The sequence below is a fragment of the Pagrus major genome, chromosome 11 (assembly GCF_040436345.1).
Source record: "Pagrus major chromosome 11, Pma_NU_1.0".
In the NCBI taxonomy this organism is placed as follows: domain Eukaryota; kingdom Metazoa; phylum Chordata; class Actinopteri; order Spariformes; family Sparidae; genus Pagrus; species Pagrus major.
In genome coordinates, this window is record NC_133225.1 from 3259136 (window position 1) to 3285886 (window position 26751).

General features: G+C 40.4%; 1 protein-coding gene across 7 annotated transcripts in view; it reads left to right on the forward strand.

Moving 5' to 3' along the window:
* The first annotated feature begins 18459 nt into the window (after window positions 1-18459).
* nlgn1 (neuroligin 1) overlaps window positions 18460-26751 on the forward strand; it is a 299279-nt gene continuing 290987 nt past the window's right edge. For 5 of the 7 annotated variants that reach the window (XM_073476526.1, XM_073476525.1, XM_073476523.1 and 2 more), the window contains exon 1: window positions 18877-18997. In XM_073476526.1, coding sequence (XP_073332627.1) covers window positions 18892-18997 — 106 coding nt within the window. In that variant the 5' untranslated portion in view covers window positions 18877-18891. Of the gene's footprint in view, window positions 18998-19822; window positions 19883-26751 lie in introns of all 7 variants that reach the window. The other 2 variants (XM_073476521.1, XM_073476520.1) reach the window with 2 other exon arrangements.

Consider the following 26751-nt stretch of genomic DNA (forward strand, 5'->3'; position numbering starts at 1 on the left):
AGAAGGAGGATATGGATGAGACCGACTAAAGCGCAGGCTGATGGAGTGTTTAGCTGGGTGACTGACTAAGCCATAAGTCTCCCGTGAGCCCTTATGCTCCCTCTCTCTCCCTCTCTTTATCTGTTCTATCCCTCTCTCAGCCTCTCTTTAAAATAACACTACGTTCTGTGTGGTGACAAGCCAGGATGAAATGATTGGCCCTTAGTTTTCCCCCGACTGCCCTCTCAGATAATCACTACACCTACTGGCTGCCTCCACATGCTGACTCTACTTTATTAAAGCCCATCTTTCAATACATTATCTTACTGTGGTTGAGTGTCACTGCTTTGACTGGGGTGGGTTTGAAAAACTCGATCGATTCAGCAAAATTTAGATGCTTCCGATCCCAAACGTTTCTGTTCTGGGGTCAATTTTAGATGGATATCTAAACTCAGTAATTTGGGCTAAATGTGTGTGTACGCTATCATCAACAGGGACACGGTAGAGAGTAGAGGTCAACCGATTAATCAGCTATTGGCTTTTTCTTTAACTACTGTTATTATATCAGCCTTTAAAAATCTACTTCGACCTCTAGTAGAAAGTAATGAGGCTATCACCAGGATCTTGTCAAAATAACGCTTACTTGAGAGGAGCTCCTTCTCCTTCCGCCTATCAGAATATGATGCGGTTATGCAGCAGCAGTCTGAAGGAGAGGAGAGGAAAAGTGCTGCTAATGCGAGACAGACTTCAAGTCTTTTGGCATTAACCAGGTACAGAGAGAGAGAGAGAGTAGCTGTTGGCAACATTTATCACTGTCATTGACCGAACATGATTCATGTCTGTCTAGGCTTCAGTGTGTGTGCTGATGTTTGAGGAGTTCCCTGCATTCTTAAAATAATGGCATGCTGTTTTCTTTTGCTTTCCTACAAAATACTACTTTGTATTATTACGGTTTAACTAGATATTGGATCAGAAATTAAATCAGTGGCATCAAACATCTCTAGTTTTCACCTGACAAGTCTGATATTCACTCTCCTTTTAGCTGTTTTCTTCTCTGTAACTGCCAGGTGCCATAACTGTCAGGTGTTTGGTGTTGTGCAGGTAAAGCGATGGGTTTACAGCTTTTTCAGCAAATAATGTTGCCTTATGCAGCTGGAAAGAAGGTGAGTAAGAGTACTGTTTGTAGGCTTGAATACCACAAAAATTAGGCTAGAAAATTACAAAAATACACTGTAGAAGCTGAATGTGAGTGAATGTTCATCATTATGATTGATTCCTTCCATTATAATTGAATTTATTTGAGCGTGAACGTTCAGTCACGACCTTCAGAATAATAGTTTTGACCAAAGAATCACAAGGCCTCTTATTATCAGTCAGTCATAATCAGTGTTTTTAACATCTCACCAAAAACACTGAGCTAATGTTGGCAAAGACTGTGAAAAATGCAGGTTAAAAAATAATACATTTGTGGAGTATTTTGTCAAATTTGATAAATTATTTATGTAAAAAAATATTTATTAGTGAAGCTTTGACATAATGATAGCCATTAACATTAAATTCAAACAGTTGAGCATCATCAAACACCAAAACATGAGGTTTTCGCTGCACTTTTTTAGAGTTTCCAAAAAGGATTATGCCAGAATACTGAGTCCCCACTGTCCCACATTCAGAGAGGGGGAAAAAAAACTGTTGCACCAATTATATCACAGGACACATCACAAATCTGGAGATTTGTATCTGGTAGAACAGTGTGGTTGCTCAGTAGTTTGCTTGTTAAGAGCCTGTATGCATGTGTATCCCCATGGGTTTTATTTTTTTAGACAGCCTACATTAGTATTGTGTGTTAAGTGTGTTTCTGAATGTATGATGAGGGGATGCTTTCACCGACTCCACATGCAACATCTGGCTGCTTGTTACTGAGCTCTGAATCACATCTGAGTGGAAATGCATGTGGAGTGTTTATCCTTCATATGTCATAAGTTCAAACTCTGCTAAAGGCTGCTGGTGAACCATGACTTTTTTGGACTTACGCAACAGGACTTAATTATAAACCTGAAAGATGTTTGTGCTTGTTTCATCACAGTGTTCTGCAAATCATTCTGGAAAACCATATCTGAAGCCTTGAATGCCCCTTATGTAAGACATTTTCTTTCCCCACAGTGTATGTGCCTTTTTATTTTTTAATCCGTTGAAGCAGTATGACACTGATTGAGTAAAAATATCCGATCCCAAGTCCAAAAGCATTTTTAATGACTGTGCTATTACAGCTACAGGGAAATACTTTTTGTCTTGAGCATATACAGAATTGTACAATAACACTGAATGTACATGAGTTACAGACTGTGTCACGTTCCGGCTGCACTCCGGCACTGGAAACGTTTCAGAAGGAAAGATGTCTGTTCAGCTGCAGACACATTTATGATATACTTTCAAGTTGTTTTACCACCATTTCCCATTTTGTGTAAGCCTTAATACATGTCTCAGCTCATTTAGATGTTGTAATAGATGCTTTGTGGCTGTTTTTAATTATGACAACATTTCGTTGCTGTCGTCATTGTTGTGATCAGGACTGGGTAAAAAAAAAATATTGATTTTTATCTGCTACAATTAAAAAGCAATTCATAAAGCGTAAAAAAAAAAAGATCACATTTATCTTAATTTCTGGTTGTGTTTCACATTTTCTTTCAGTGGATTAAGGACACCAGTGATTGGTTTGACACACAGTGCACTGGAGCAAGTGACTGATGATATCGCCCCCTTTATTATTCATGTAATCAAAAATCAGTTTTGAATAAAGAAAATTGAAAATTTGTTCTGAATCAAATCCGATTCGAAGAATGGGAATCGAATTGAATCGAATCGTGAGATTACCAAAGATTCACACCCCTACTTGCATAGGTGTCTTTGACACTGGGGACACAGGGGACATGTCTCCACCACTTTTCTCCATCTCTTTTTAAAAAGTAGGGATTGCATCAAGTAATTTTAACTAACAAATGAGAATAAATGAATTTTGATGCTCCATTATTCAATTTTTAATTGACATAATTATCTACTCTGACCTCATACGATCCCCTCATTACATCGCCTTTAATCACCACTGAGAAATGTTTGTTTTTCATCCAAGCCCTTATGTCTACACTACTCGTCAACAACAGAGTGATACCCTTGCCTCGGTGTAACAGTAAAATAATGATTTGACTGACCACATTGTAGTATTTATAAGGCTCAATCAAATTCTTGTTTGTTTGTCTGAAAACAGAAATGTAGATGAAACCGACTACAATGTGAATTTGACTGTATTCCAACACATTCGTCATCACAGACAGCAGCAGGAGACGTCGATTTGTGTACTAAGCAGCCTTAAGCTTCAAAAAGTCCACACACACGTGCAGATCTGCATCACATTTGCGATACACACACACACACACACACACATGTGTACACTCACACCCACACGTCACTTTAATAGCTGTCATTGAGCGTCAGTAAAATGGCAGCAGAGTGGCTGCAGGCTGCCGTGGCTGATCTGAGCTCATTAGACCAGCGACTCAGACTGAGGGGATTCAGCGGGGATTTGTTACGCCGCTATAGCACTCCTGCCCCCGCCAGGAGGTGAAATTAGGAAAGATGAAGTGAAGGATGAGGGAGAAGGTAAAGAGATGGGGTCAGGGGAGGAGAGGAGGATAGAATTGGGAGCAGAGTGAAGGAAGTGAGCTAAAAGGGAAGAGGAAGAAGGGAGGAGAGTGGAGATGGGAACGGAAGAAATAAGAGCGACAGGGGGAAGAGGAGGGTGAAGTAACTGTGAAGAGGAGGAGAGGAGGAAATGATGTAAGGAAGTAAAAGTGCGCATGGAAAACAAAGACGATAAGGATAGAACTTGATGAAACAAAAATAAAAACATGAGAAGGGACGACAGGAAAGGAAGTTGTGAAGAGCTGCAGCACAGAGGAGGAGAACGGTAAATAAGTGGGAAGAGATGGAGGCTGGCTGATCTGATTAAAGGTGTTAAAAAGAGAGAGGGGAGAGGAGGCGATGTAGGAGCGAAGACGAGAGCAGGAGCTGAGATGGTGTGAAAAGATAAGATGGAAACTTTATTGATCCCTGCAGGGCGAAGCAGCAACAGAAATGAGTAAAACAGAAGAATATAGATGAGAAAGGAAGTATGAACATGTACGACTTCAAAACGGCAGTAATGAATGAATGAAAATATTTTCGATGGCAGCGGCAGAAACCGATGAAAAGGTCAGAATTATTCAAATTAATGCCAGTTTGTGCATGCAGAGAGAAATATGAGAGTGTGTGATAAAAGGATGGAAGATTGAGCGTATATTTAGAGTAGGCAGTGAAGATGTACTGGTATCCACATTAGCAGCTCTACAGAGGGTCAAGCATTCATACATGTGTGCAAACACGAATTAATGAGAAGATGAAAATGATGCTGAGGAGGAAAAAAAGGGAAAATCAGAACGAGAAATGAAGAGGTGCGAGCAAGCGAGCGGAGGATAGGAGCGAGAGGACAGGGAGGAAATGGAATGAAGACGCGAGGTGAAGATTGAAGAGGGATTTTCCAGTTGGTTACCCAGTCCCGACCACGTGTGAAATTTGCTCTGAACACCCGGTGGCGTTCAATCACCAGTCGAGTGAAGCAGCAAGGAAATTAATGCCAAAGTATAGAGGGAGAAATGGAGAGAGTGAAAGAAAAAGAAGTAGAAAAAGACAGAAATACATTTGTGACATTTCACAGCAGTATTCCTCTTCATGTTCTGTGTCTAAAGTTTTCTGAGTACCTTGGAAAATGCTCATGTAACAAGTCATTGAGTCAGCGATTGAATCTTAAGAGTTACATCTATGAAACCAAATGAAATAAATCAGCCAATAAGATGAGGTGATTATTTTCATATTTACATCGAGTCTCATATTTCTGATAACAGTACAGTCCTTTGTATTTTTCTGTCTTTTTTCAGTTCATGCTTGTGTCTGTGAATAGAAACTGCTGCATAAACAATTATACTGTATATTTGTTCCAACTATGTTTTTCAAGTGTTAATCCCCGGGATAATTTGTTTTGGTGAATTAGAGGACAGCTGGTGACACGTAGCGCATTTCATTAAACATAACCTATAATTCAATTTGAGACCCTGCGGGGGGTAGACAAGCAATTTTTGCATTGTGAAGTCTGCTCAAATGTTTTTTTTTTTAAAAGTAAAGCTGGTGGTATGATCTTATTTTTTGTTTATGATTGACAGATCCCCTGAAGATGCTAAAACGAATGATGAATTGATCCTTTTAGCAAGTATTTCTGTGTGTTGCCACAGCCGGGATGTACAAGAAGTTCAAGATAGTTCTATTTTTAATTTGTTTCAAATGTAATACTTTGTTTTTCTGTACACATGGTAATATAAGTGTAACAATTTGAGTGAAAAATCTTTGAATATTTGAAGAGTATATGAATTTCACAATATCTCTGGTCATATTTGGTCTCCTGATCTGCCTGATGGTGCTGTGGATACAACGCAAAGCCCCTGACACCTTCATTTATTTCCTGAATCCTCAAACTTTCTGTTTATTTCCAGGTTAATGTAACAAAATTAGAGATTTTCAATGTGGTATCAGACTTTTGGACCCCCATGTAGTTTTACACCACTGAACTATACAGCTCCTTTGTTGTCCAAAACCTATTATAATAATATGGCACTTCCTTTCATTACCAGAACACATGCTCTAATATAAAGATTTGTCATTAAAATTATCAACCAGATATTTGACATGCCTACAAATCTAGCAACATTGGTACATATGATGGGTGGAAGGGTGTCTCCATGAGTCCACTACTCAATTGTTGGCAATTTTTTTGTACTACTATTACAAGACTGCATGACTTATTGGCTTATTGGTACAATCAAAATGACTCAACTTGAACACAGCATACTTCGGTGATGGAGGTCAATCTCCACCTCCGAGTTGCTTTCGAATGAGTTTAGAGCAGCAGGAAAGAGAACAACAGCTGTGCTCGTGACTCACATCCATCATCACCACACATGATTGGCTGATAAGTGGTCAAATCAGACCATATTTTTGTATCCTGATAATGTCAGGAAATGAGTAATAAGAGACACAGTTGATTAAAACCAACTACTAATGTCTATAAGTGTATATAATCTTACATTATGGCACACTTAATGGCATTATTAATCATAGATCTTCCAGAGGACAACATAACTGTACAATTACAATAATAATCGTGTGTCTGGAAGTGCTGGTAGTAAGCGGCATGACCATGCTGCTGACGTTAGTCTCAGTTGACAGAGAAGCTGCAGCAGTGGTTGCTGGAATAAGAATAGTTCTGAGTTCAGATGAGTGAACTTTGTGGAATTATATCCTGTATAGCTAAGTTGCTTTGATCCTACTTTCTGTCTTTTTTTTTAAAATTATTTCTGGCTGAAGATGGCCCTTACTTTATCCCGTCTGAGGGGCTCTTAGCAGTCAAATGTTTCTCCAACCAGGGGGAAAGAGCCGTCATTAAGATATTGGTATTGACAGAAAGATCTAGTAGAGTTGAAAGGCTCATTATCACAGAACAGTTCTTCAAATGAATGAGTGATTTTTTCTACTCCAGGGAAACACTGCTGTTAATTCTGCTGTTTATTTGCGGGTGTTTCTTCATTGGGCAATAAACTGGCCAACTGTGGCTCATAACTTTCAAAAGGATGACTCTTTATTTTTCTCTGTTTCTTGACTTTGTTAAGGCAGGATCCTCATTAAATGGTGATTTCCCTGTTGCTTCACAATGAGGCAGAGCGAGAGACAAGAGTTAAAGGAAGAGGGCAGTGAGACGAGAGCAGACGGTAACGAATTTAATGATACAAAGAGAAATACCAAAGAAAATGAATAAAGAATCTGAGATCAAATGCAGTCATGTGGCAAAAGCAGAACAATTTCAAAATCAGCAAAGATGCAGTACGTCTGTTATTAAATAAGAAAACAAATACACATATAGACCCTCAAGGTACAGTGGCATTAGCCTGCTGTCCAACAAAATTATTGTCTATGAGAGCAATGCTTCGTTTTGTAATCTGGTATTGTGATATTGCATGATGGCACATTGCGAGAGAATTGGCTGACCTGTACTGTAAAAGTTGGACAACACTGAGCCCTGACCACAACAGGAAACACAACCTAGACTTTGTCAGTTGTACAGGCTTTATTTGTGGTGCACAGGAATATTCAGAGTTACTTTTAGTATTGTGAACTTGGGAACTTTCCTCCATGTTTTGTTTCTGTTTAGTGAGGACTGTAATTCTTCATGTAACACAAATACAAAACAGAATGGACCAAACAGCAGGTAATACAGATGATTGATGGGAATTAGAGCTCTTTGAAGAGAGCTGGCTCTTAAGGCTCTGTTCCCGTCTAAGAGACATTCAAAAGAAGGTTTGTCATTTTATTTTTCTTATGAAACTACTGGGTTTATCTGACAAATAATCACAAGGATAATGTTAGGGTAAGATTTGGATCAGACTCAAACTTCAAGACATCCTACCAATGGAATTTAATTTTGCATGTGTTGACTACTTTCAGGTTTAGCAGCACTTAATTCCTATTTTCTGCAGGACTAATTCATGTCAGTGTAAACATTACACAAGGTGACGCCATATCCCCCTGCTTTGAATTGATGACGATGAATATACCATCAGTATGAAATGAGTTATGTAAATGAAGATACCTTGCTTTGAATGCAATTAATGCAACACTTAATATTCTCAGTTGGTTTCAGCTCATTCTCACTCCCCATGCGTCAAATACAGCAGCCTGGTCAGCGGTCCTACGCTTCTAAGTCTGACTTTGTAGTTACACCCATCTGCATTTGTGTAAAGAGCGAGAAAGGTCCAGGTTTTTGTGGTGGTTGGATGGACTGGACTGGAGAATGGAGTTTGCATCAAGAGTGAGACCAAGAGTCAAGAGTAGTTTGTAAATTACGTAATTTACGTTACATATTTGCCGTACCTACATCACTGACTTTCGGTCAGGAACGTTGCATAGCGTGAGTGATGTCACTTACGTAACGCTACTGAACGTAGTTCCTTTAACCCAAAGTAGGATCTTTACCTAAACCTAACCATATCGTTATTATCGTTATACACAACCGTTTCTCAAAGTTAATAACAGTCCAAAGTCATAACGAGACATGATATGAAATGTTTGTCCACAATCTTTATGTTGAAATCTAACCCGACATGGCATATTATGTCTTATTGCTGAATTGACCGCAGAGCTCTTCACGTGCAAAACTAACACTAGAGGGGTAGGTAGAGAGTCATAGTTTGAAGCTTCAGGCCACTGACCTAGCTGCTGAATTTGATTGGGGAGTGAGAACAAGTTGTGGATTTAGGGTAGACAGTGAAATTCAAGTATGACGATAAAAGAATGGTTCTCACCAAGTTCGTCTTAGCTCCATTTGTAAAGAGCAGATAAAAGAACTGGATCGTTTGCAAATGTGACATCACTTTTCGAGATGTTGCACATCAGTCAACAATCCGGTGCCTCCAAGCAGCTAATGGGCCAATCAGCATGCAGCATAAGGTTTTGAGGTTTGACAAAATAAATTCCAGGTCATCAAATACGAATATGATAGCGTAGACCAGTTGAATGGTTACCTCTTGGTGTACACTGTGATAGAGGTTCAGATGTTTTCCTGTGCGCTTCCAAACAACCGGTGTCTGACTGGTTTATGTTCCTCTCAGCAGTTCATGTGTCTGTGATGACAGAGAGCAGCATGTCATTTTCTTTCTTTCCAGCCTCGCCGTAAACACTTTTATGGACTCATTAACAAAACCGCGGAACAATCAATGAAAACAGCTTCCTTTTCAGTGCTCTCGCTGCCTCTCTCTCTTGTTGTCCGTCCACTATTATTCTACGAGCTCTGGCTCCCTGTTTTGCATTTGTTTGTGTACATATCAGTTTTTCTGTGCCGTTGTCAATAAGCGGCCATTTGTTTACAAATATAGTGGTGGGGAGGAGGGGTAGAAGGGGTTTCTGTCTGCCAGTAGGGCTGTTTGGGGGCTGGGAGGATGGTGGAGTTGACTGTCAGCTTCATCACCATGTGTGGTTTGACTGGAGAGAGGCACTGCGTCTGGGATTACTTAGTCTGACTCAACAGATGTTTCATGGGGAAAAAATGGGGGTTTCTACTCTGTTTCTGAGCTGGCAGATGGGAAACTCAAATTGTTTGCTCCCGTAATGCTTCACCTTCACTCCCACGTTGTTGCCACTCGACCGGCTGCCGCCTGCATCCCATAAGGCCTCCGAGGAAATAACACCAGCAGACTGAGTGTAAACTGAAAAACTAGACCACCTGAGTAAGACATTAACTACCAATATTCAGTCTTTATTACATATAACATGAGAGGGAATCTTGTCCATCTTCATCTGGTACAAGTTTACACGGCATGCACACCAACAGGCTGGCAAGCTCTATGATGGCAGCTGTGGTTAATCATCCAAATTGCTCTGAGTAAAAAACATCTGATAACATCAAAAATAACTTGAGTGCATAGGAAAAATGTATTCTATCCTATATCAAAATATTACATATACATCTTATATATTAAATTAATATATGCATATCAAATTCATCCCCTCGTCGAACAAGATACAAAATGACCTACATTTTCACATATATTGAAGTCATATAAGAAAGAGGAGGCAAGAATTGTAAAATCATGTCCTGTACATTCAGCCCCTGTATATTTAAGTTTGTGTTTTTCCGTCACTCTTCGTTGGTTCGTCCGTGTTCCTGTATCTGTTCCCTGGTCCTCCATCGTGCCTCGTGTGTCCTCTGTGTTCTTCAACCAAACACTTTAAACAAGTGACCAAGTACCTAAAACTGAAATTGTGAGTTTATTTGTTTTTTCTGTAACTCATAATACAAAGCAGATTGAGAGCATTTAAATAATGCTAGAAGAAACATGTTGGACATTTACCAGAGTTATTCTTCAGCCTATTAAGATGTAAAGCATTACCGCATGAATATCCGTATATTGAAGGGACAGCAATATTCCTTTAATATACTGAAAAAAAGTGGGTTTATTCCACTGGTTTTCCTCATTTCACCTGATCCGAAGGGACCATTTAGCATGCTTCGGTTTGCTAAAAGTAAAAGAGGTTTAGTAGGCAATTCTTCTGTGTCCCTGAACAAATAAGGAAAACTGCTGACTTTTTTGAAGGCGGTCCACGAAGCAGTTTATCCTCTGGCATCAACATGGCAGCTAACATGATTTTACACAATGGATATGGATTGTATAAGGCTCTCATATGCGCGCTGAAAGAAAATAATTAAATCTATGTGGGTTTTGAGCACATTTTAATCTACATCATTTTAACGTGTTTTGACATTGAGTCAAAATATATATTCAGCTTATTGTATTTTTTCAGATCATTCTTTTTTACACAAAATGCAGATGTACATTTTGATTTGGTGATGATGATTGTGTGTGTGTGTGTGTGTGTGTGTGTGTGCGTGTGCATGTCCCCTCTTGGCAAGTTCTTTAAAAAAATAAAAACATATTTTAATTAATATTATGGTAAAAGACCTTAAAAGAAGCTTTTCTATTGTGTTTTTGTTTTTTCAAAATGATCAGAAACAGAGGTCCCCTCTTAGATAGCGGAGAAATGTAGTGCCCTGTTGGCGATATTGACGTGTATGTGTGTGTGAATGTGTGTGTGTGTTTTCATGACCACAGGTGTGAATTCCTATACAGCTGTTGATTAAAGAGAAAGCACTTTGATGGGGAATTTCTTTGATTATTTATTTATTGGAGAATATTACTGGAGAAAGAGCTGTGGCTTCTATACCAATCAAACTTTCACATTCTCTTGACAGCATGTGTGTTTGTAACAGTAAATCCACTCAGAGACACTGTAGATTTATTTGATTTAATAAACAGATTAGTAACAGATGTTGAAGAAAAAGGGACAGACAGATGGTTGTGGAAAAAAAGCTGAGCAATGACGCTGTAAAGACAGACTTTGTTAATTTTATTCTCTTTTTATTCACTATACAGTACATTTACTAGAGTACAAGTGACATATCGGACCGGAGTGTAATCTAAGCATCACTTCCAGATACATACGTTTAATAAAAAGCTTTAGTTGTACTGTGTCACACATGTCCGTCAAACCTTAAAACAGCTTTCCTCTGTTCTAAGTCAGTGCAGCTTTTCTCTTCAAAAACCATGCTGTATGTTATTTTTTAACCATCTGACCATCACCATCACACCCATCCTTTCTCTCTGACTGCTTCAGCTCAACTTTTCTGCCGATATACATTACCAGTAAAAAATTACATTAATTACAAAAAAAAGTGTCTAAACTTAGAAAAACAAGTGCAATTTACTCAAGTACTGTACTTCAGTACAATTTTGAGGTACCTTAATTCAGTATTTCCATTTTCTGCTCCTCTATGCTTCCACTCCACTTATTTGTTAACTTTAGTTACTACTGTAGTTACTTTCCAGATCCTGATTATTCAGTTTTGATAGGCTATTATTTATGATGTGTAAACAATCAGACAGTGTTATGGGTGGGACATTGAGTGAGAGCACAAAGCAGTGACTAGATTCAGAGAATGGATGTTGCATCAGAGCCAGAGTAGTGCGTTTTTGAATTAACTGATTTAATGGCCAATTGGACACAAAAACCCTAACCCTACTGAATATCAGCTCTGAGATCCAGCCGGGCCAATAATCTGCCTATCCCTACTGCCCAGTACATTTATTTCCTATGGAGGTTGATGGAAGTGTAATGAGACATGTCACTTCTTTGCAACCTGTGCAGGTGGAAGTGCTCCTTTCACTAACACTTACTCGGCTCCATCAACACGTACGCCCGTTCTCCAATTTCCCTGTGAGTAGGTCTCCGTGGGTATCGAAAAGCTTTTTCTTCTGCTGTTGGTAAACAGCTGCACTTTAGGCAGGAAGCATTACAACAACGTGCCGCTATTCCCAACAACGGTAAACAAGGGTGAAAGCAGAGCGGCAGTGTTAGAGAGAGGGAGGACAAATAAGTTTAGGTTGACTCAAACAAACCTTGTATGAAAACAGTCTCGATGCGTGTATGTGTGTAGTCACACCTGTGTGTTTCTGCTGAGCGCAGCTGGGATGTTGAAACATCAAAAAATCCCTTTCTCTATTTCAGTAACACAGTTCTGTTATTTGAGCACTGAGAAATGGTGAAATAATTTGTACTGCCGGTGTAGTATCTGTCAAGCAAAATGATTGGTTGTCTCTATATTTCAAGCTGCAGTGAAAGTTCTGAAATATGCTACGTTACTGTACAGTCTGATGGTGCAGCCGCGTTCCTCATTAAAACCACAGCTCCCCTGACTTCAAACAGAAATAGAACACATGATCGTCGCTATTGAATTTAGGTCTTCACTCATAAATATAGCAGGCAGATTTGGGCACACAAATAGACCAACCAAACACGGCAAGGAGGAGGAGGAATCAGTCTGTAAAGTTGGGTGATGAGAGGACATGCTTGTACACAGAAGTACAGAAGGGTGGATGATGAGGATGAGAGTCGAGTTTAAGGAGTGAGACGGTAGGGGAGCGGACTGATGTCAGAATGAGGCTCTGACTTCATCAGAAAAAGAGCAAACATGGCACATAATGATGCAATTGTTAACCATGCCTTCTATGATAATGACGAGCCGACTAAAACAATAAAATGTTCATGTTTTATCTTATTTACATCTTTACTATAAAGAGCATTGTAATAATACTGTATCCAATGCAACATGAGGCTCAAAAAACATAAATGGTAACACTTTATTTTACAGGTAGTTAGAAGAAGTTTGAAATTTCTTAGAAATGACAGATTATAATATCTTAATATTCTGTTATTATCAACAAGGTGTTGGTAATTTCTTAAATACATTTCCAGGACTTCCAACTGCTATCTGCACAAATGCAGGTCATTTAATTAAAGTACTTATTTTAATCTTTTACTGTGCATTATCACTAAGTGGAAATTCAGTCTCTCTCTCTCTCTCTCTCTCTCTCTCTCTCTCTCTCTCTCTCTCTCTCTCACACACACACACACAATACAATATTTTATATTACATAGTTATTTATACTTATTAACCTTTTCCCTGTAATTTCTTTTTGCTCATTTATTGTAGTGTTAACCTGAGTGGTGTGAAGTAGTAGGCAATCAAGGACTGAGACTTTTAACATAGGAAATCAGTCACTTTATTCTTGATTATGTAGTTGTATTTGTTGATAATTAGCATTTTCTGGTGACTACCTGTAAAAAAAAAAAGTCACAATTTTGGAAAGTTGTTCCAAAGTTGGACTGATCTGCTGAAGCGATCGAACATTACTGACCCGTATTAAACAATTCAGTGGCCTGTTGAGGGGAAGTTACTGTAGACAAAAAGTAGTTTTAAGTTAAAATGGCACGTTCAAGTTGAAAGGTCCCTGGAAATGCATTAAGAAATGACCAGCTATTTATTAACTGCTTGTTGGAAAATAGCAAACTATAATTATTAAAGCATGTTGAGGTAATTTCAATACATTTTGAGTTAATTTTTGTGGTAATTAGGGAGGTAGTTTCAAAGACATTTCCAAATATGTAACCTGGTAATTACCACCTACTTAGGGGAATCGTGAAATTTCCAGACCTGTAAAATTAAGTGTTACCGCACATTGCAATGAGCACATGCTGATAATCAAAGCTTACGCAGATGAGAATATGGGTTATCTTCCCTCATCTGGATTTTAATGGCGGGACAGTAAAAAAGAAACTGTTAATAGCAGTGGTTTCCAAGAAAGTGGGGTGACTTGAGGATGAGCGGAAGGTGATGGAAGAGTTTTTTATTTTCCACTTTTAATTCGTAACATTTCAGCAGAAAATGGGGAAGGAGAAGAAACATGAAATCACCATATTAAAGACCCTGTTGAATGTGCAATTATGCTGCAGCTGAGATTGGTGACATGATTGCTCTTTTGTGCTGCTTGTCATGGTAACACGGGCTTTCCGGCTCATGAGTTTCGCTGTTGCGCAGCAATCAAACTTTGTGACTGCCAGGGCGAATGAAGGAAATATTCTCAGTGTAAATCAAGCCTGAGCAAATGCTGATTATGGTTGGGCAATAGAACATATTTCTTAAACCCACACCAAGCAGATACCAGCATTATTGAAACGTTTTTATGCTTATGTATAGGCACTCACAGCACTTGGTTAAGATTTAAGAAAGACCGTGGTCTTAGTTTGAAGGGACAGTTCATCCAAAAATGAAAATTCAGTCGTTATACTCACCCCCGTGCCGATGGAAAGTCGGGTGAAGTTTTGTACTCCACCAAACATTTCTGGCGCTTCACAGCAAAACAGTGTTTCAGCTTTCTCCTAAACAACTGAGGTAGCTGGGGACTGAAATAAAGGAAACACAAAATGGCTCCATGCTGCTCATCCTGTGTATTCCAAGTCTTCAGGAGCCCCAAGATCCCCGATTGATTTGAAAAGACATTATGTACAGCCTCGAGTTGTGCTTCCACTTTAGACAGGCTGGCCGCTCTTAGCTTAGCAGCTTCAGTGAAGATTCTGGCATGAAAGAGTTTATACATAACATTTTTTCAAAACAATTTGGCTTCCAGAGACTTGGATTACACTGGACGAGCTGCAGGGAGCCATTTTATGTTGTTTTTTTTCAGTTATTTTTTTACATCTTACAACCTGTTATCTATTTCAGCTGTTTAGGAGAATGGTGCAACGCTGTTTTGCTGTGAAGCTCCAGAAATTCTTCTTGGGCTACGAAACAAATTTTCAATTGTGGGTGAAGTGTTTCCTTTAATACAGAAAAGGTCTGTAGTGTATTAAAGCTTGATAAATCGTGTGTTTAACTTTTAATCAAAACCACAATCTTTTCCAAACCTGAACCAAAGTGCTTTGGTTGCTTAAATCTAACAACCATGGGAGTGAACTCTGGTCACAAGTGTCAAAGTAGTGAGCTGGCCACCCTGACACCTCCATGCCACTGCATGCCATCGCAACAAACAGTTGCTTAAAAGTGCGTTAGGTGTCTATGAAGATGAATGACTCAATGAAACTTGAAAAGGCTTTGAAATTCTCTAAGAACACCAGAGCTGCTGATATAAAAAATATGATCCGAACACTCAATATTGTGCAATTAGACCCTCTACGGACGCCAATTAGATTAGTTGCCTTGAATTTCTCAGGGTGTGTGTGTGTGTGTGTATTGAAAGATACATGAACTCATATCTTAGTTTCAGGTTCCAACATCCCTCTGTTATCATGTTTCTCTAATTACCTCCAGTTTGCTTGTGGATCATGCTAAATTATCCATGATCAAACACACGCTCGCTCTCTATCACACACACACACACACACACACACACACACACACACACAAACAACAGTGTGTGTATCGCACTCTGCAGTTTGATCTATATCTCCTCCTGTCTTTGTTCTCCTTTTCTTCCCATTATGGTTCAGCTGCTGCTCATGTTGTAAATGTCTGTACGTCTTGTTGTTTCATACCTGCCTGCCACTCATTTTCTGCATTTCTACCTGGGGCGTGTGTGTGTGTGTGTGTGCTGCTGTGTGCTTTCACATATAAATATGAGCTATGTCTTGCCCAAAGTGCGTGTATGTGCACATATTTCCATGTGCGCGTGTGCATGTCATATCTCCCTTAAGGCGTCTCGGCTCGTTGAGGTGTTTGCGTGTGAAAATAGTGTATTTTTGTCAGCCGACCAGACAGCTTGTCATGTCAGTGTGTGTCTGTGTGTGTGTGTGTGTATGTGTGTGCAGCTAAATAGGATTTCCTCAGTGTATGAAATGTGAAGGTGAGCTCATCCAGGTGGAACTCCTAAGCTATGTGGAAAAAAAAAATACAAGCCATCATGTTCCTTAACACACATGCACACACACATACACACACTTACATAAATAACAAACACACACAATAACATATAGATTTTCTACTGAAAATCTCTTCGTCCTGGTTCTGCAAAGCGAGAGATTAATTTTGATTTTATTTCACTTAATTTGCTTCTTTTTTCCCCCGCTAACCTCCCTCTGTATATTTGATGTATTACTTTAATGCATTTAGTTCCCTGTAAATACTTTTTTAAAATTTTTAAAACAGTTTTGCCTTGCACAAATGGTGACTTATTAAAATAAAAAAATAAAAAAATAAGTAGTTTTTCTTAGTAACGAGCCTTGAATGGGGAAAAAATACCTATTTATGCACTCTCTCAAAAGAAATGTTTGCATTATACCAAAAGCGACAATAAAGTCTAAGACGTGCTGCATCATGTGGCATTGCATCATTTGATACAGTAGTCACACCAGAAAAGTAGTATTCAAGGTAATGTAGCTACAATCTGCTGATCTAGTGCGTTATTGTGAAAAAAATAGCTCTTTTTTTGAGAGTTGATGTACGTCAACACTGAGAAACAGGACAATGTTATGTCTTGACATGTTGATGTGCGTGTCAAAAATGCAGCCAGTGTGTTGGGTCGCATTGGCAATGATAGGCGCGGGAGATCTGACATGCAGGATATGACACAGATGTGTGTTGCCCCGAACACTTCTGCACTTCACTTTACATTTCCTATTTAACTGTGATTGGTAACGCAGACATCACATGTCAAAGTACATTTTTCTTAATCTATACTTCATTTTCATACTGTCATGTAGTGAAACCCCACTGCCAGATATGAACACCAGTATTGTGGTGCACGGCGAGTTCTGCCGAGCCACACCCGAGATGGAAAACCGTGTGTTGCGTAACTAAACTTGTGTCTGTACAGGAGACCAGAGAAAGATGCTTCAAAAGTCTCTTTATGTTCAGCTGTCAAAACTTTTGTAGCTTCTTACTGAATCTCTTTAGTTTCTCTCCTCTGCTATTTCAGGAGTCGTGTAGAGTTACTGCTTGTGAAAGGCAACATGTCATACTTAAAGGAATAAAAGCAATTAAATGCCTAAGTAATGGAAAAAAAATGAATATGATGTAAGCTTGTGAAACTGAATACTGTGGGGAGGAAGAGTATTTATACCATTCAACAATATTCAAGACAAGTGTATCATCAGTTAAAGACACACCTTCAAGCAGGTAGCCATGTTGTACCCCTGCCGCGCTGGGCACATGTGTATGTAAACGCCCCATTGGATGGTTAAAATCCTCCAGATTACATCCAATGAGAATTCATCTTAAATGAAAATTGCTCTTTAACTGTCTACATCATTTGTGCTGGGCAAATAGTATGAGTAAGGACATAGTTAAGCAAAAGTGGTCCCATTAATGGGGAACATTAATTGCAGGTTTGTTACAGTACACAAACTCCAGCCTCCCGTTTGATAGTCTGACCTGTTACACATGCATCCACCACCTTGACCTCCACACTTTGAGTTTCTGCTCCGCTACATAAAGGGCACAATACCTCTTCCATTGGCACTGAGCCTTGGCATTTAAAAACCCGTCACGATATCCACTTTTATTCTGAACGCCAGTGTCTAATACAGTCAGTCTTATCACTGCTGGCAGTGCACAATCAAGTCTACGACTCTCTCCCAAAAAGATCTCCACTTTCTAGCCCGACTCTGGAGGGCAGTCTGCATTAAGTGCAGGATGTAAAGTTAAACTGGAGGACAAACCTGTCAGACTCCACCATAACCACGAAACATCTGCCACCATGAATACTAATGGAACCCTCACTTTTTAAGCTGTTGAGTAATATTACTTGCTATCATGTGCCATAAATACATGTTATGTTTCTGTTTAACTGATTGATGTGTGTGCAAAATGAAAAGGCTCTCCCGCTAATTGTCAATCTTTTCACGTCCTGCAAAATAAGGACTACTGAGTTCGAGTATCTTTACTTCTCTTCATGTAAATGCTGATTGTTGCTTTGTTTCTGTGTTGCAGGGAACAGACTCTGGACTGGACCAACCTCCTCCAAGTATAACAACCACAACCACTGCATCGCTCGTCCTGCTCCCCCTGCTGTTCACGGCAGTCTGCTCGCCTCAAAATGATGGAAACTGTCTTCACTGACTGGCTGGTCTACCTTCTGAAAAGTGGAGCTTAAAGATGGCATCTTTACCATCATCTTCATCGCAGTGGTTGTTCAGAGGACCTTTTTGAGGAATATTTTCCTTATTGTGAGGAATAATTCTCCGATATCCCTTCAACGAGGCAGAGGAAATTGATGGCTGCTACATTTCCACTGGATGGTTTGCACTGCCTGGATTTTCAAAAGGATCATTAACAACCACCACCCCTGTCTGCTCCGGAGTTACCCTCTTGCTCATGCCTGTGAGTGAATGTGATTTAAGTGTGATTGTGTGGTTGTGTTTGCATCTGCATGGCGTAAGTGAGAGATAAACATAAGAATTTTTTTTACTCTGAAAGGACAAGAGAGGACGCAAAGAAGTAGAAAACAAGGAGTAGCAGCTATGTCCCAGTGGAGGCACCATTCGAGGACTGGGTGTCGACTACTTCAGACTGCCAAGAGTGGGAGCAGGATGATAGGATACGTAGGGCTTGAAGGTTCCTTAAGCGCCGGCCGGTGGATGTCCTCTCTAATATGGCTGGGGCTACTGCTGCTGCAGGCATCTCCAGCTGCCGTGTCTGCTGAGAAACTGGATGAGAACGACCCGGTTGTCACCACTGTCTATGGCAAGCTGCGCGGCGTCAAGAAGGAGCTCAACAACGAGATCCTGGGTCCCGTGGTGCAGTTTCTGGGCGTCCCCTACGCCAGTCCGCCCACTGGCGAGCGACGCTTTCAGCCACCTGAGCCGCCAGCGTCATGGCCGGAGATCCGCAACGCCACACACTTTGCCCCGGTTTGCCCTCAGAGCATCGTGGAGGGCCGCCTGCCGGATGTGATGCTGCCAGTGTGGTTCACCAACAGCATTGATATTGTGTCCACATACGTCCAGGACCAGAGCGAGGACTGCCTCTATCTTAACATCTACGTCCCCACTGAGGATGGTGAGTTAGCCTGCGGGCTCAGGGGCAGGATGACTGTGGGGACAGTGGGGGGGGGGTGGGCGGGTATTTAACCCACAACCTTCTGTTGGAGAGAAGAGTGTGTTGTCGGGGTGTGTTTTATTTGTGTGAGGGTGCATTTCTGTCTCTGTCCATGTCTGTCTGCTGTCTGTCTGTCTGTCTGTCAGTAGAGGGAAAGCATGATATTGTGCATGTTTAATGTGCATGACACTGCTTATACTACATGAGTGTGTGAGAGTGGTTTTGTGAAAGAGATAACAGTATGCATGCATGTGTGTGTGGGTGTGTGTGTGGGTGTGTATGGCATCCATTGAGGCCAACTGATCATGTGATCACTCATTTAACCCCACCTTCTCCTTCCTCATCCTCTTCTTCCACCTCCTCCTCCTCCTGCCTGTCGATCATCTAACTCCTTCCCCTATTATCCCCTGCTCCTCTCTCTGCTTTCTGCTCCCCTCCCTCATGTCTGTAGCTCATCATAGCCTATTGTGCTCCGCTACAATGGCTACAGTTCATTAAACAAGACAGTCGTTGTCAAGATCATCACCGATTGATTTGGCTTACTGGCTGAGTGACTGGCTGGCCGACTGGTAGACTGAATACTGCACTGATTGAGCTGGAGTGACTCATTCTACCCCTCTGTCTTTGCGTCTCCCTTTCCCTCCTCTTTCCTCTATTTCAGTCGATCAGCTTTGTGCGTATGTGTGTGTATCTGTGCGTGTGTGTGTGTGTGTGCATGCCAGCTCCTGTGTGCGTTGCGCGTTCAGGGGCTCCATGTTATTCTTTAGTCTTTTATTCATTTTACAGTCAAAAGAATATCCAAGGAATGTGCCAGGAAACCGGGCAAGAAAATATGTAGACAAGGAGGTATGTATGATCTGAACGCAACTTATACAATGCCACAGAAAGAAGAAAACCATCTGAAAATACGAAGAAGAAAAAGAGCAGAGAGCAATCGTGAGATCAAGGTCTACGAATTATTCAGGTCTCGACTCAGGGATGCTGCAGGTTTCTAGAATGCTAAATTTGAGAGACGGGACCTTTTTTAAACACTGCCTGGAAGTGAATTTAAGGCCAATTTAAAAAAGCCAAAGTGCGGAAAACCAAACCGTCAAGACGAGTCTACCTCTGGCTGAACATACCTAATGCAGTTCAGAAAGTATAAGTGAGCAGAGCGAGAGCTTTTTCAGATTTTGTCAGTCTTGGTGAGAACCATTCACCATCCTGCAGATAGTAGCAATGACATATTTGCAACCAAAACCCTGAATTAGCCGTGTAATTTGTAGACCTTGTGATGGCGGGATAATGGTGAGGCAGTGTCGCACCACACTCACTGACTTCATGGACGTGTGCTCACATTGGTCAGCCTGGTTTGGGAGACTTGACTGGCTGCCAGATCAGGGGGTCAGAAGGCATGTAGTAATGACGGGTGATGTGTGTGGAGATAGCAGCATATAAGATCAGGAACATCCTCACAAACACACACACACACACACACTCTCTCACGGTGATGTAGTTGTATGCAGTGTTAAACAAGATGAGCTCAGGCTGGACCTTGACTGTGTAATCTCCATTAAAAGGAAGCAGGGCTGTGTTCAGGTTGGCTCGGGCTACTGTATCAAGCACTGTTTCATCAAGATAATGCCCTCCTCCTCCTCCTCTCTGTCTTACTCTGCCTGTCTCTCAGCCTGTCCCTCCCTGGACGTGTGCACGTTCCTGTTTATGTGCCTGTGTGTGTGTGTGTGTGTGTGTGGGAGAGAGAGAGGGAGAGAGAGAGACTGATGCCGACAGTGTCCTTGATAAGGTCTGGGCGTTAATGTCATTGTCTTGGCAGCCAGCTACATTGTCACTTAGTGTACATTCCTCCTCTTCTGACTACACAGATACATGTAAACTCTGACCTCGCTGCTGCTCCTCTTCCTCCTCTCTCCAGAGGGGAAATGCATTCAAACAGGGAGATTATGGAAGCTTACATATTAGTCACACAGCATGGAAAATCATTATAATTCCACGACCCAGACAATCTGTTGTGGATTTTTTTTTCATTTTATGGAAAAGGGAGATTAGGGTTTAGAAAACAATGTATCTTGCACATAAAAAGCTAAGCAAGATGTGGCGGTGTTACAATAGAAGCTGCTTTGCTTTGGTTTGTCTCTTCGGCTTGGGTTTATTACCTGCTGGCTGCGCTTGGAGCAGAAAATTAATTCATTCTTATGAAATGTCAGAGACCTACTCAACTTTATATACAGTACTCTCACAGTAAGTACTTCATTAGACAAAGCTCTATGCAGTCGGTCCACTTGTCTATACAACAGTCCATAGGCAATTAAAGTGTCCATAAATTAACATGTTGTTAACACAATGTTTGAAGGCCATGTTAATGTAATGTGAACAATAATTTATGTTTGATGCTCAGATTTAAGTAAGAAACGCACAAGTGATTTCTATTATGGGATTCACGGTCAAATGTTGACGCTTTGGCCCATGCTTTCTAAAAACGGCTCCATCAAAAGACTCATTCTAGCTAATTTGTCTGCAAATTGAAGCAATACGACTATTATAAACAGATGACAAATAACAAAAACAAATAATAGAAACTGTGCAAATGCTGAAGGGCACTGACTCGTTTGAAGTATTAATATTATGTGAATGATATGCTATGACCTTCACGGCCACCAGGGCCCATATTAATCAAACTGCTAACTGACATTTTTTGACTTTAGTGAAAGATAAAAGAAACCTATTTGCAGACCTAAAAATAAAAGCTATTAATGTGAACTAGGAAATACCAGACCCACCGAGGTCTCTGAGGTTGATTAAATATGGGATGAGTGATCCTGGAAAAAAGATGGTAGTTGTTGAGCCTCATTAGCAGGTCGTCAAATACCATCAGCCTGGTAATGAGACACAACAATCAGTCGCTCAGTCCAGAGTTCTTAAGGTATAGCATTTGCCAAATTTACAAGAAGGCCCAAATAATAAGGAATTTGTCAGAGACAGCATTTTGCAATGTTCAATAAGTATCTCCTAACCCAACAGCTCTCAAAAGTGAGTGGTTTACAAGGCAATCTGTGGACTTTCTCCACTGGTGACAAAGAAGTAGCCTATATTGGTTATTGTTTGTAATACCTGACATGTTTACCATCAATAAAATGGTGTATTTGTTGATAAATGTAGTGTGAACAGTGTAATCAGTTGAAACAGTGTGTTTAAACAGCTGCTAACTGTTGGCAGGTTAAACACGCTTACCACACAGAAGTAGACAGCCTGAAACTTTTGTTGGCGAATTTACAAGAAGGCATGAATGATTTGGATTTTGCCATAGATTATGTTTCACAACCCTTATAAAGTATCTCCATCCAACTCTCAAAAACTGCATGTTTTGTTGAGGGAGTCCTGGTGATATTTCTAAATGTGATCTGAGTGATTGGCATTCACAACTGTACTTAGCTCGGATCACTCAGGACACATTGATACCAGGTCCGAACAGTCTCTAAGTGTAGCTTATCAGGGTCTCTACACGCCTCTGTGAATTTATCGCTATATATAGCATTGGTGATTATGAGCAGTCATTTCAGAAAAGGGTAGTTTTAGCGCCCTTGAGAACCGTTTTCTAAAGGACACACTCTTGATAAGATGCTGCACCTGATACTCCTGAACATGATAGCAAGAACACGTTGATGAAGCTTAATGATCATTGAGGAGCTAGCCAGATGAGTCCTTTCAGACAGATGGTCACATTTCATGACATCTAGTTAAAAACAAAATGACAGATGACAGAAACCAAGTCATCTTTCATACTTTCACTTTGTCCCGTTCCAGATGTAATCTGTGCCATCCCATTATACCCAATAATTACACCCAAAATGGATTTTGCACCTCAGTATTTACCTCCACTGCAAACATTCAGTGTTAATACAGGAAGTGCTGTGCTTTAAATATAGTTAGTCGGAAATTAAGAGGTTGGGGAAGTGGATGGGTGTCCTATCATGCAGGAGACTAGAGTTTGTATCTATTCATATTGATATTGATATTGATGCCAAAAGACATCTGGCATACAGTAATCTCCATTAACAGAAATCTCCATATAAATGCAGAATTTGACAGCAAGGGACAAGATTTTGGTATCGAAAGCATTCTGGTTTCCGTTTCATTCCATAGTCCATTGTTGTCCAAGTGGTACTGACCAATCGTGTGAGTGGACTTTGGTTGCAAGCAGGTAAACAGTCTGTGTGGAAGAATAAAAAGACTACGCATACAATAACGCATTGGCCAAAACCAATGGACTGCCACCTGGCGACACTTTACTGTAGTCTTTTATTGGCTTATTTTAAATCACCTGCATTAAGATACAGATATCTGTTTATAAAGATAAGCTGCAATGATGTGCACAGAGATTACACTGGAAGCCCTGAAACACTGGCCGATACCCCGTGGGTAAATCGTCATCAGGTTCTGGGTTCTTAGATTGTGGTTCGTTACAATTTAAATCTTTATAGAATTAGCTGTTCTGCAGAGATGTTGTAGATAACAAGAATTACAAATGTAGACATTGGACTTAAGAATTAAAAATGGAACAAATCAAATGCAAGGTGGGATCTTGTAGAATCATATACAGTATATTGATGTTATGACTGTCTGACTGACTTGAGTGTTGTCAGTGCAAGGTGTAAAGTGTACCTTAAGACTGATTCAGGCCACGGATGTCCAATTTCAGTCTACACTTTTCCAAATGCATACTCCCAGTCAAGCAATATAATGTATCACAAAGGTGTCATCAGTAGTTCTCTGGGATTCGGAAAGCTTTTATCATGTGAACATGCCCACTGAAAATCTGCACAAACAACATGAAGTGATTGAGTCACCGCACTAGGACTCTTATGGAGATGAAAGCAGGCACCCTAGTTAGTGAGTGCCAACAGTGTGGACTGCTGCAGTAACAACACACAGCATTCTGGAGTTTTCTTTTACAAAGGTAGAGCCCAAGTCTGTGCATACTTCTAGGAGTTTAGTCATTATCGGAGTAGTAGTAACACAAGTAACACAAAGTGTAGTCAGTGGTGCATGGTGTGAGTGGACGTACCATGGTTATTGACCGGGTCACTTCATAGCTAGATGTGTGCAGCCACAGTGACACGTTCGGTAACAGGGAAGAGATAGATTATCACTGAGTGTGGTCGGGGCTCAAATCAGTCATGATTGATCAAATCAACTGTGTTCTGTCTATTTAAAATGGGCACACTCAGTGCCACAACACTACGACGGTGTTGTAATGATGAGAACAAAACTGGTGTCCTTGAGCTGCAGCTGGAGAATCATCAGGGAATTTGTGAAACTTTAGATTTAATTGGCTTGTGCTGAAAATACTGAACTCACCAACAATGTTGCCAAAGTGTTTAATATCCATTGATCAATTCTTGAAAAGGTTGAGCAATTATTTAGACAGAGGACTGGTGACAGACTTCTTGCATCATGGTAGGCCTGTTTTGTCTGATTGAATTTGGAAATTGGACCGACAGTCCTGAATTTCTCAGTATCCCTCTGCAAACTAACCATGGAGATCAAGATGAACAAAGAGAGAAAAGGTCAAAGGGGGTGAGAGGAAGAGAGCCAGATGTGTGGGCAGTGATGACGAGCAATGATAAAAGGCAGACATGGAGTGAAATTAAAGTAAGAAGGACAAAAACAAAGACCAGGACTCAAAGAGCCAAATAATAGAGCAGCACTGAAAGAGAGTAAGGGGCTCATCTCTTTGTCCTCGTAAGGACTATTGTACTGTCCTGTGCCATGCTGGTTCAAAGAAGTCTTCTGTGGTTAAAAGTAGTGTTTTTGATGTATCTGGGATGGAGTACGGTCATTAAGTTATCACATGCTGGGATAGCGGTCTCTGTAATGAGATCAGAGGTAGCATCACTGCGGTTGGTCTCCTCTCCCAGCAGCATGCATTCACAATTCATTTTTAAAACTGAGGTAAATGCAGAAGAGCTCACTTCTTACAGATAACAGTTAGCTGAACAACAAAAAGATGTCAAAAATAACAATGTCCGAGTAGCACAGAAACATGCTTGAAAAGAGATGAAAAGGAATGTGCGTTGTACGATCACAGACGAGCAAATATTGAGAGAATGATTGCTGCGATTCTGTCACGGCTCTTGTGGATCTGCATGTTTTTTATGTATGTAAGGTTGATATTGGAGCTGCAAAATGCTGTAGTTTTTACAGTGCTTGTGTTGGATCAGAAAAAAGCTCCAGCTCGTTGCATATCACATTAACTTTGAATGACATTCCCTGGATGGTTGATGGTGACTCAAAAACTAGAAATGCTTTTACATAAGACTTTTGCATAGCGATCAGAGCTATGAAGCGCTCAACTCTATCCATCCATCCGTCCATGCAGAATGAAAAACGCTAACAGAAGATGGTGGCACATAATTCTTTGTTTTGCTGTTTTAGTTGTTCATTTAAATGTAATTCAGAGAGGTTTAATGTATTGCTGCTTGTTTTAAGACAATGTTCAACAGATGCATTAATAGGTTATTGTTTAAACCGTTTTATAAACACCAAAAATGCTCTGGTTGCAGATATTCCAATGTGAGGATTTGCTAGTTGTCCATTTTATATTCTTCTTGCAAGATGGCTGGTTTCTCTCATCAGGCCTTCAAGCAGGCACATTTGGTCAAACACAAAGGCGTTGAACCAATCAATGTCCTTTGAGGGGCAACCAGCAACAAAAGAGACTGTTTGTTTGAAAAGAACAATAGCAGCTCTGGAAAATGTTAACGTAGCTGCTGTAGCATGAGTTATGTCAGAACTGGAGAGTATATCTTATTTAAACAGAGCAAAGAACAGCACTGAAGGCTTTTGTCAATAGAAAAGATGTTTTCACTCTTCTCTCGACTGACTTGGCTCCGCTGTTGCTAGCGCTCTCCTATTGTTGATCTGATCAGTCGAAGAAGAGTTTCTTGTGGCGTCTTCCCAGATGGTTCCGTCCAACAAACCATCTGCCACTTCAGGTTAGTCTTATATCATTGCACACTGTTTTGGGCTGTTTGTTGGAAAACTAATATGACAACATCAACAGGATTATGGAAAACTGTGATGCAAATTTCCCTCCATTTGACCAAAAAATGATCAATTAATGAAGTTTACTCTAATAATGAAAATAATTGGTTAATTACAGCCCTAGATTGCAATCAAACCAATTGCATATACAGTCATGCAATGTAATTTTGGACATTTTTGGTTGCTTGCTGTCCATCTTGCAGAGTGACGACACAGTCAGTTACATTTCCCACAAAACACAATTGGAAATCAAACCATCACTATATAAATACAATTTCTGAGTGAGAGAGGGTGGTACAATGCCTGGTCCCAATTCTGAATAACTATTTTGTGGTGCATTTTCATTTTATGGGAGCATGTTCCCCACTGTTCTCTTATATCACTGTCTCCATCTAAACCCACAGCGGACTGCAGGCATGTTCATGCCTCAACTCTGCAGGTTGTCAAGATGCATTATGTTAAACAGCAAAACACAAGATGATGCAGAAGTACATGCACGAGGGTGAAGAAAAGTTCATTTAACACAAATTATAACACTAAGGAATATGAACAGGACATATCTGCAGCATTGATATCAGGAACAAGCCGTTCCAGAATATCAGAGCTGCTTTTGGTTTCCAGTCAGTTTAGCAGTTGGTTGTGAGGCTCTTTTTAAGCTTAAGAGGCTTTTTTCA